Raw genomic sequence first — 12,130 nt, 5'->3', positions numbered from 1 at the left:
GTGCTCATGATGCCATGCTACTTGTGGACACACAGTGATAAGTCAACAAAGTCAAGGTGATGTGTCGAGTGACTTTACAAGCCTTGATCTTTGTAAACTCAGGCGCCTCTATAATCTCCTCCATGTGCCAGAATAGGTATTTGCTCCTTGGCTAAGCCAAGACCAGCAGAATAAACTCAGGCATAAAAAGATCCTGCATTTCTCCCTTCATCAGCCAGGGGTGCAATGCATGTTTCTTTGACACATTTACCCCAGCAAATCCAGAACAATGTGCATGCATAATCTAGAAAACTTCTTCCAGCCATTCCAGTGCACAGACATCTTCTCTGAGAACAAACATGTACCCACAATGATACTGCTGTTTCCTGGGAAAGAGTTCAGGTCTTAATATAATAAATGTGCAAGAACATAATTCAGGCCAGAACATCATGGTTTCTATTTCTTTCAAGAATTGATGGATTCTAGTTTGCTCATTTAGCCTTTAATATTTATTACTATGTCTCTGAATATCCTGAGAGATGCTGAACATCTTCCTATCCAATCTACGTCCTTTGGACGTCTGTCTCTTAAACATGGGCAAACTTTTGTCCTTTCTACCTACTAAACCCTGCTTAGTCAAGCTATTCAGCTAAGTCATTAATAAAATTTATCTTCTATTTTTAACCCTCCATATTCTTAGGATTTCCTTCAGCATTACAAGCTCCAGCTTATGCCTCATGACAATGTCTCATTAAAATTACCTTACTGCTCAGGTTTTATGTAGTACAACCAGCCATCGCTCAGCTAAAGTCAATGAAGGGACACTGATTTAGAGACCTGTCTGTTCATTGTCTTCATTTCTGTTAACCGACCTTTCAATGAAAATGAGCATAGGGAATAGAAAAAACTGACATGGGAATAAGACAAAATACATTATGAAGATGAACGGGTTTTCTACCTTGCTGAACACAAGCATTTCACTTGAAAGACAAACCCTAGGGAAATTAGGACATGTCAATAGTCTTCAACCAGTTTCTAAATTAACTATAATAAATGATACATTTCTGTAACAAGCAAGCAAATTTGCATCAATTAATGATGCTATAAACAGAAAGCTATTGCTTTTAAGAACATATGCAAACTTCTCTTTCAGGTGCCAAAGTTTGACTGATTTTATATAGTAGATGAATCAGTCAATCTTGCCAAGTAATGTGGCTGAAAACATGTATCATTTTGTCATGCAAGGCCACTATAACTTCAAATAGCAACAGAGCTCCATACTACTAGCTATTTGTTGTATGATCTTCAAAGAGCTGAAGCATCCACTGAACAGAAGACAACAGGCACTTATTCACCCATGAATGTGACAATGTGTAATATTGCTAGTAGACTCTACTTGCCAAGAATGCTAGTAATAAATTGAATGTAGGGAAATGGAAAGTCAGACACCTTAGGAATGATTTATACAGAAATAAGTCTGTTCTTTGAGGAAGGACAATAAACTAGTTTCTCAAGACCAGTCTGACAGTGTCTGTACCATAAGTGAAAACATCTAAGCCAAGCAAAGCATTCTACTGCCATGGAAGAGTAACTGTTCCAGTGCTCCAAAGGATAAGGAGAAAAGTAATAATTCATGGAAGTCCTAGTAAAACAAGTAGACCAGTCCATCTACATAAGGTGCCTCCCACAGTTTCATATATTGTACCTCCATAGTACTCCAATAGACCAGTGACAATGGATCATGCAATCAGTAAATTTAGAGGGATAAAATCCTGTCTCCCTTGAAGTCAATGCAAAATGTCACCATTTTCAGAATCAGGATTTCAGCCTTGAGTGCTTTTATTTTCAAGTATTCACAGCGAGGAGATGACTGGTTTTCGGCACTCAGCCCCTCTATCTGTTGTCTGCTCTTAAAAAAAATTGTATTATTAGATTTTAGGAGCTCTATTTAGCACTTAGCTCCACTGGTGTCTTGTGCATTTTAGGAACCTGCTAACAATAATTAAAATAAATAACTTTGCTTATTTCCATCATCATTGCTGGACTGGCTCCAGACATTTTTTCTTGCTTCTTCTCCCTCTGTCCATCCTGCACTAGCCTTCTTTCATGGCTCACCCTGGCCATGGATTATGCGAGGGCTATTTCTTCTTTTTCCCCTTCACTGCCTCTTTTCAAGACTTAGCTGAAAGTGACTGTTTCTTTTAACCAATATAATAACAAGAAGCATTTATTGTTTTGTTCAGGTATGTCACTTGGGAGAAGAGGTTTCGTCCAGGATACTCAATACATGCAAGTCCTAAACACACAACACTACTCTTTTGGTTTGCTTGTACATCCATCCCTAAAAAGGGCAGAAAAAAAATGTTTTCTAGTGCTTGTAGGCTTCCAGAGGAGAGCCTGTTAAAATCCAAGGGAATCTGTCACCATAAATGATGGAATCCCACAAGAGAAGAGTGGGGATTAGCCCGACAAAACATCTGCCTATGTCAACACAGTGTCAAGCGAAACAAAGCTTCACCAAACACTGATCCAGGCAACTTAACGTCTGCGCTCCACCACCACCTCCCCACTGACAGCTGGGCACGCTTGCAAAGCATGTCTGCTTCTCCCTGGCACCGCTGAAAGACTGCAAAGCTCAGTGTAAGTGTGGCTCCCTGACAGCTCTGCCTCAGGACTTCACACTAAAAGCATGTGCAGTGCTATAAATGCTTCACTCTCCCTCACTCCAAATAGATAAAGATTTTATTTCTCCCAAGAAGACAATCTTACTTACTTGGGATAGCGCCTCTGCTGAAAGATGGGCAGAATCTCTGTATCTTGATTTGAATGTAGAAGCAGTAAATCCCGAAATCTTTCTGTCAGGACAAAGAAAAAAAGAAGAAAAGAAAAAAAAACAAACCCAGACTGTGACTCTGCATTAGAAGTTCAGGCCACAAGTAAGCAAGCAGTAATAGCAGTGAATTCTCTTCTCCAGCAATATTTACCAGAGGACAAAGCTAAGTGTAGAGGGAATACAATCTATATATTCATACAAAACTGCTGCTAAGACTAGAAATCGCTGTTTCCTGTAAACCCTTTTAATATTTTAAAATGTCATTTTTTTCATCCAATATTAAATTCTAGTAGTGCTTACAAGTTTCTGAGGCCTGCATACAGGTCTTCTGGGTATCATACACAGGCAGCCATAAACAGTCCCTGCCTTGAAGAGCTTAGTCTAAACAGAAAGAAGGAGCAACTAAGAATTCACCAGTCACTCAAGGATCACAGTAATCTAAACAAACACAGATTAACTAATTAATCTAAATTAAATTGCAGTATGAGTCCTTGGGTAACTGATTCATCGGTATTTTCAAGGATGGCTGGAAGACTGGATTGCTTTTTGTTTTTACTATATATTTAAAAAACTGCATTATAGGATCATCTGCAGTAGGTAAGGTTTTTGTAACTTAGCTTCACCAACCACCAAGTGAAGGTGTGGTTGTGGTTTGTGTGATGCCTTTTTCTTGAGGTGGTTAGATGCAATATGTAAGCAGGATCTGTAGGAGCTTCTATAAGTATCAATTTCTCAGCTCCTGGAACATGGGAACCTCCTCAAAATTCACTGGATACACAGATTCAGGGATAGAAGGGAATTTCCCATCCAGGTCAAATTCCCTTAGCACACCCCGTAGCTCTCCATTGCATGGGACATGCTTTGTTTCCTGCTTTCTTTCCATCACCTGCAACTTTTATCTAACCAGTCCTCCAGTAGCACAGAAACCTAGGACACTGGTGATGCCCTTCCCACCTTTGCATCTCCTACTCTTCCTGCAATACCTTAAAACTGTGGCTTGAAGTCTTCGGCTACGGGTTTTACCCTTCATTTCCTAAACCACAGTTTGTAGCCTGTGTTGTGTGTAACAGCTGTACTACGCGTTTCTCTACACTAGCTACCTCTTCCATGTAAGTTTTTCATTCTGGGAACTGAACCTGAGGATAAGGGTAGTCCTTCCTCCCCTTATATCCCTATGTATCTCAAAATATCCTCTAACACTGGGTTTACAGATAAGGAAATCAAGGGACAGAAAATCAGTGGACAAAAAATCTGAATCTCCCAGCTCCAAAAAGGAACCATAGCAGCTTTCTTACTTCTTACAGGTTAGTATATGATGGCTTTCTTAACATTCAGCTTTATGTACTGTTATGTCATCATAATTAAGCTTCATTAATTTGTATACAATTCTGCTATGTAGCCTCTAAAATGGAAAAAAAAAACCCCAAACTCATACTCCATAGAGTTTTAACACTTTGAAGAAAGCATAATAAATTCAGAAGAAAAACTCTCTTGTTAAGGGCTCAGTTTTAAAGGTCAATTGTCTCAGATGGTCTGATCTAGTCATTCATCACCTGGCTAAGATGCATTGCAAACATCTTGGAGAAGATACCAGGATCTGCCAGTGAAGAAACAAGGGTTGATACTTAGTATCTTCATTCCTTTACTTCTACACCTCTTCAGGTTCAACTTTAAAAGAAATAACCACTTGTACCTCCAAAATTCTTACCACATCTTCAAAATGTAACTTAGCTTTCCCTGTACCTAGCTAGGACAGAGACTGGATGGGGCCAACAACAATAAATGCAATGCTGTAAAGATGGAAGTGAAACTCAATGAGCAAATGAGCACCCTTCAGGGAACAGCCTGCTCATTGTCTTGACAAAAAGCCTGCCATTACAGCTACTTCTTGGCCTCTTCTTGAATTTTTAGGAAGATGCAGAGATTTCCTTTTTCCTCACTCCTCTGGTACATAGCAATATACTGTACACGGGCATGTCCTGTCATCCTTAAAGATGATATACTATGGTCTTCAAAAGCCACTGGATGAGAACTGAAAGGCTTCAGGAAGCTTCCACCGTGCAAAATATCCAACTGTGTATGTTTCAGAGCAAGCACATTAACCTCCACCCCTACCTCAGGAATCTCCCAATTCAACTGAAGCTACCAGTGTATTTCTAGGAACCCGTTATAAAAGGGCTTCCTAGGAACAACAGACTTTGTGTGTGCCCTGTGGAGGAATGAGATGAAGTTTTCAATGGCTAACACCAAACGATAGTACTTCCTTCCACGACTTGAGGGTTTTGACCTCCAGAACATGGTGCGAGTCACCACGATGAAGGATTTGTCTTTGGGGTGGTCTGATTTATTTATTTTTTAGGGCTTATAACCAGGTGCGACAGCAATGCAAAGCACTGGGAGACGTGGTCTTCTTCAGTTGAATACTGCACACCACCACATTACATGTGAGTGAGCGAGCCTGGTCTGGCAGACCTTGCAAAGGGCCTGTAACTCTCTGGGAGAGACAAAACACATCTTGGTGAAGGCGCAGATATGTCCCGCTCCGTTGTTCTGCCCAAGATGGACAGCACCCAGGCAGACAGCCATATTCCATCTCTATCCCCTACTCCGTGACTCTTTTTTTCTTGTGCTGCTACCCTTTCCCATTGATCCAGGCCACCTGGCTGCACTCCAGGACTCAGTTCAACAAGCCGCGATCTTGAAAATATTTTGAATAGTAATGTGACAGGGCTGGCCAGTACTGGAGAAAAAGCAGCCAAGTTATGGCATCTGAAATTGGCCTAAACAGCTTCCCTACTGGATCTTGTTTTAGTTAAAGTCAACTTTTGTTTTTTTTCCCCCCACTATGGCAAATTTCCCAGGCAGATGGATTTTCTTTTCACCATATGACTTAACTCATTTTTCCATGGCAACACTTACGCTATATGGTAGCGTTCCACCTCATCTCAAATACATACTACAACTTCCTCCAGCACATGTAGCCTCCATGTCCTGTAAATCCTCTTAAGAGAAATGGGACACTGAACAGAAGCTTTTTGGATTAACTTGTCCCATAGGACCATTATGTACATTCTTCACCCTCCAGGTCTATGATATTCTGATATTACACATATGTGTGTACAGTACAAAAGTCACACCAGTGCAAATGACATTATTGCCTCTAAGGACTATCCAGCAAGGTGATGAGAGAGGTGGCGAGAGCTTTGGCAGCTACTGACAGAACACAGGTACTTTTGGTACTCTTAACAAAAGTGAATATCAGAAGCCTAACGCTTGACAAGAGAAGGCTTTTCAATTTGCAAGAAAAAAATCACAATGATTCCTTCCAAGGGGGGGAATTTTTTTCAAAAACCTAAGACATTCTTCTAATCCATGCCACAACAACAAATGAAAGATTTAAGAACTGATTAAATTAGTAACTAGAGCATTTTTACATTATTTTGATTTGCAATCACTAGTTGATCAATAGAACCAAACCAAGTCACAGACAATCTTACCATTACTTGGATCATTTTAGAGAGACAACTCCCAAAATTGACTCTTTTCCATCGCTTCCTACAGTTTAGTACCCAAAATGTGATGCTTTTGTCTACATGTTGGTCTGGTTTGTTAACAAAACATGAATAACACTTGCTTAACCAAGTTTTAAAAGGCTTACTTCTGAAAATCTGCAATTATCTTCTCTGTCCCTCATTCTATCCATGCAATTTGCATTAGTTTAAGTCTGTACTAGCTAGTATCCTAATGATTTTTTTACATTGTTCTGAGACCAATTATGCCATTGATTGTTTTGTCACTCTGCTGAGTGTGACATTGCAGACATCATCTCGCTGATTCTCCCATAAGTCTGTTGACAGGACAAAGTTCTCACAGACATCAAGAATGGTTGCACAGTCACATCTTATGCTCAAACTTCTCTTTTCAACATGCTGAGTGTCTCCACTTCCTCCTGGCTTTCATTTTGAGCGTACAGTTCGTTCCAAATCCTTGATCACTGAGAAGTCCTCAGTTAAATTTAGGCAGTCTCACTGGGATCATACATGTTTAGCTAAATGTGTAGCACAGTTACCTGTGATGACTAAGGGCTGGATGTAATAACAGAATCTTATAACCCTGTCCTCCTAAATCAGGAAGGTTGTAGACTATAAAGGAGAAAAGAAAGTTTGCCATTGAAAGCTTTAGAGATTTAATCTGTCCTCTTACATATATCTCTCTTCCCTGTCTCTCATCTAATTCTTCTTCCCTCTTTTCCGCCCTTTGTTCTTCCTCCCCCCTCCCAGCTCAACATATTCTCAAGTCAGCTGCTGGAATCTCAGTATAAACGCCCACTAACGTCTTTGTAATACCTGTAATGACAAACCAGTTACCAATTTACAAGGACAGAAGGATGCATTTCAAGGGAAATTTTCCCTTTGAAATATTTAGATGCATGTCATTGTTGTTCTCAAGCAGAATGGGGTTCTGCTCACCATGGTGAGTAAATGGTAATGCCAGAAAAAAGTGTGCAAGAATGGACGTATGGTCTGAAGCCCACTCAAACTGCTTACGCAGTCAAGTTTCCTTTTTTCCAGGTTACGCTATTAGAGAGGTGGAAAGAGACACAAAGGGAAGTTTTATGATAATATTTTAATATCCGGGGCTCTGAAAGCAAAGAAAAATAATTTGTATAGAAGGTCCCTGTGAACTAAAGACCATTATTATTCACATTCTGTAGACAGACACTATGGCAGAGGGAGCACTGGCCTTGTTTTCTGAAGCTGTCACATCCCTGAAGCTCTCACTGCTTTAGCACTTTGAAGATGATGCCAAAAGTCAAACACTGCAGTTCTGTCAGGTTTGACTTTAAAAGTCAGGTCTTGTGGCTCTTCTTTCCTTGCTCCTTCTTGTTACAAAATATTTTACAGAAAATAACAGCAAAGTCAGTCCGCTGAATTCCAAGGGTCTTGAAAAATCAAATTCCTGCTCTTTCAGAGTTTGATGGGTCTGTACCTATGAGGCCACAGCAGTATATAACTGAAGTCTGAGATATTACTGTTTTGTTTATCCAAACCACCTTTTAAATAGCAGCTTCAGACCACACTGAACCTCTAATTGAAACAGGTTGAAGTGCATGCAATCGACTCAATTAAGAACACTGTAAAACTGATGGTAATTGGTTTTTATGGAATAAAGATTTTTTTATATCAGTTTTATGGATTATTTTTAAAATCAAAGTTCATAAGAATGAACAGATATGGGACTAAAAAGCAACCAGAGAATAGGAGAACAGAATAGTGTCATCAGTTATAAAGTACAGAATATTGTGGTCCAGAAGCCTAGCTGTTTACCAACAGGTCTATCCATAGTGACCCTCTCATGCATTTCAGTATTTTGCAGTCATGTTTCTGTAAGTACCTGTAGCACTTCTGCATTCATTGAGACACAAATCTCAGTTCCATCTTTCACCACATGGACACTTGCAAGCCCTGCAATTTCAAACTAAAAAAATCTGCCTAGTTTTATGCAAAATACAGAGTGGTCTGGAGCACCTTCTGTGTCATGAATAGCTCCTCAGCACCTTGCAATCATTTAAAAAAAAAAAAAAATTAAGTCAGCTTTCTTAAGACTGCCATCTGCATCTAAAAGGATTTGAGACCCACTAATCTGACTTGTTTTCAAGCTCTGTAAATTTGGAAATGCTGTCATAAGTAGTTCCTCAGTGCCTTGTAAAAAGAAAAAGCATTTAGGAAGAAGACTTTGCCAGTTAAGAGCTATAAAACTATGATGAGCAACAAGATGGCATAAAACTGAAATGTCCAATATTTTAGTTTGACCTGTGGCTCATTAATGGCGAAAGTTTCTGAAGTTAAGGAAGTGTCACTTCTCTTCTCTTGAAGAGTCAGTGCTACAAATATCCTCCATCATATTAAAAGAGGAGGAAAGAAAACAATGATGAGGTAATGTTGATGAGCTAAAGGTTCCAAAATGATTACATCATAAGCCTTGGAATTCCCCTGAAACATACACATTTTGTGGATACAAAGAGACAAGCTTTCTGGCCAGCTTTAAGCTCCATGACTCTCAGTCCATTAAGCCTCACAGAGTTTAATTCTCCTGTTTTTTCACTACCATTTCATTCCCTCCAGATCAGTCATCTGAAAGAATAATTAGAACCCACCTTTACAGAGATACTAAAAAAAAAATACTAAAATATAGCGAAACCCCAGAAAGTTGAAAACTTTATTTTAAAAATTTCTGTTTAAATTTATTTAAGGGAAATAGAGAAGCTTTTACAGAAAGGCAACTGGTCTCTTCATTTTCTAAGCTAGGTGAGTAAACAGCGATCGTCCTTCTGTTCAACATTTTCTTTTGCAGGATTTTAGTTTATTTAAGGAGAGGGGACAAAATAAGGAAATCAACTAATCATTACACAGGTCAGCAGTGAACCTTCCAGTCACTCTGGACCTGCAGAATAGTCCTCCTTTCTTTGAAGAAAGTCTCTGTACACCCTGCTTTCCCTCCTAACCTGCATTTGCTTCCTAAAAAGTAGTCGGCTCCTTCTTTTTCTCTAGCTATGTGCTTACCAGCTGGAAATCATTCTCCCTCCCTGATTCTGGCATCAGCACATCCTTTCCCTGCTGGAACTCTAGGTGCTTTCCTACGCCTTTAAAATACCCCACCTACTATGTCAAAATTAGCTTGGACAGATTTATTTCTATCTAGACCTCCCTCATTTACACTATAATCACACATACTGCATCATTTCTGTGTGTATACTCATATATCAGCCAATGAATAAACAGAGTAAAAGGCAGTTCTTGTCCAAGGAACCTTAAAAGGTTGGAAGATGAATGATGGGAAAGAAAAAGCATCACTTGCTTAGTTTCAAAACAGGGAAGAGAGATGCTGAGGACCATATTTAGACTGCATTTTGTATGTCTAACTTGACAAGACAGCAGTGAGTGACCCAGAGTGCCTATCAGCTACGCTGCCAGACTCGGGTTCCCCAGACGGCCAGTGAAGAGAAGTGGACACAACGCCAAAGCTAAGCAGCCTTGATGTTCAATACTGAGTCAGAAATTCTTCTGTAGGTTATACAGCAACTCCCTGACAGAGCTGGAGATTAGCTATACTGCTGGAGTTCAAAATCAACGTCTTAATCAAGAAACTTTTTTTCTCAGAGGTACTTACTATGCTTGAAGACTATTTCAGTCATGGCAGTGGAGTGCATTCCACAACTCAACACTAACACAGTGCAACAGTAAAACAGGCTTTAGAAACAACACAAACCAGTAACTTTAAAAAATATCTTTATAAATACATGTTCTGAAGCGAATGTTATTTATGCAGATTTTTTTAGCACTGAGCTCTACAGTATCTCCCTTCGGCCATGAAGGGCCATACTTTGCTGTCAGAACTTCCCACGAGCCAATGCAGGGAGGCTCAGCTACCATTGTATTCACTAATGGTCCACTTTCCTCTTTTAAAACATGCCAGAAGAAATGATGAGGCATCAGTATATCCCTGTTTGGCTTTAAGCTAAAGTTGTGACACTTGATCTAAAAAATCCTTACATTCACAAAGAAAAGACTCAAATTATGCAAAGGGGGGATTCAAGTGGTTCTCTCTTTGTAACTTGTAATCCGATACAGAAACTAGAGAAAGCCCAAGCTTTCAAAAGCTTCAAGGGATTTTAACACTGAAATGGAGCTACCATCCAGCTGTGCAATTACTGCAATACTATCCAGCACCGCAAAGCTGCCTCTAAAAAGCTGAACAAAAGCACAATTCGTCAGGCTGTACAGATTCACACCAAGGGCCCCCCTACCCTAATATCTTGCTTCACATGCAGACACCTAAGGAAGAATCAGCACAGGGCAAGACCCTCCTGCTGTCACCTTCCCAGCCTCCAGCTGTTTCTATCTATCTCAGTGGATCTCCTGAGCCTACGGCGGTTTTCTATTGTCTCTAATGCCTTGACTTCCCTTTAAAATACTTGCCCAGTCCCCCATGTAAACCTCCTAGTCTATCCCACATCCTCTGACAAGGAGTTCCATGTGTCTCTCACCTACTACATGAAGATCCATCATCTTATGTTTGCTCTGAAATGGTGTCTTACTGACTGTATTTGATAGCCAAAAGTTCTGATACTGGCAGAAACCATGAATAGTCAGGCCCTACCCACTCACTCTTCCAGTGTTATGCATGATTTTGTAGACCACTGCTATATTCCCCTAAATGATCTCTTTTCCAGGTTAAAGAGTCCCTGCATACTCAGTTGTCCTGTGTTTGGAAGCCTTTCCATGCTTTTGATCATCTTTGTCATTCCTTCCCAAACCTTGTCCAGTGTCCTGTCTGAGAGATGAGGACCAGACCTGCACATGGGATTAAAGTCCTGGGAGCACCACAAAAACACCTGGCTGCACAATGATCTCCTCTGCTTTATTCTCTACTCTTCTCCTAATAATTTTTCTCTTTATTGCTGCTGAGCACTGAGCTGATGTCTTCATGGAAAAAATTATCATGACTCCAAAGTGTTATTCTTGGGCTGTCATGGTCATATCATCTCCAGCCATGTGTATTAGTTTGTCACCAAATATATCAAACATCAGTATGTACCCACATGCACACATGCACTGGTATTTTTAGCCAGGTCTATAAATAGGTTTGCAAGTGTAATATATTTTATGCATTTGAACAAGCTACAAGAACTTTTCATTAAACGTATTAAATGGCAGTCACAAAATAATGAAATTAATCCCATCCAAGGCTAAAATTTTGTATCAAAACAAATCCACCACCAGTCACTGGGAACTCATTCTTGGGCTCTTGTCTATTCATATTTGGTCTCAGTTTAGACTGTAAGCATGGGACCACTTCACCCTCTTACTAATACAGACACAGCTTCATAATTGAAGTCAAATATGCAAATAAATTACTGTATAACAACTTCACAGAATCACAGAATAGTTAAGGGTAGAAGGGATCTCTGGAGATTGTCTGGTCCAATCTCCCTGCTCTGAGCAGGGTCAGCGAGAGCAGGGTGCTCACAGCCATTTTCAGTTGGGTTTTGAATATCTCCAAGGAGGGAGACTCTACAACCTCTCTGAGCAACCTGCTTCCGTGCCTGACCACCCTCACAGTGGAAAAGTTTCTTCTTACATTTAAAAAGAATTTCCTGTACTTCAGTTTGTGCCCTTTGCCTCTTGTTCTGTCACTGGGCACCGCTGAGAAGAGCCTGGCTCCACCTGCTTTACTTCCTCCCAAGTAAAAGTAGGTAAGACGAAAGATTTTGGAGGGAACAATTACATGCCATGAGACTTGGATTCAAGATAATGA

The 12,130-nt window shown here is 40.0% G+C and overlaps 1 protein-coding gene across 6 annotated transcripts in view; it reads right to left on the bottom strand.

Moving 5' to 3' along the window:
* The window catches only part of NOX4 (NADPH oxidase 4), a 112,503-nt gene that overhangs the window by 38,997 nt on the left and 61,376 nt on the right, over positions 1 to 12,130 (bottom strand). For all 6 annotated transcript variants that reach the window (XR_011328998.1, XM_069808428.1, XM_069808426.1 and 3 more), the window contains one exon: positions 2,753 to 2,834. Coding sequence is in view for 5 of the 6 variants with exons in the window: in XM_069808428.1 (XP_069664529.1) it covers positions 2,753 to 2,834 (82 nt within the window). In the remaining variant the exon portion in view is untranslated. The remainder of the gene's footprint in view (positions 1 to 2,752; positions 2,835 to 12,130) is intronic.

This window comes from Haliaeetus albicilla, chromosome 20, assembly GCF_947461875.1.
Source record: "Haliaeetus albicilla chromosome 20, bHalAlb1.1, whole genome shotgun sequence".
Classification (NCBI taxonomy): Eukaryota; Metazoa; Chordata; class Aves; order Accipitriformes; family Accipitridae; genus Haliaeetus; species Haliaeetus albicilla.
The sequence above is the reverse complement of the archived record's forward strand: the minus strand, read 5'-3'. Positions and strand labels throughout refer to the sequence as shown.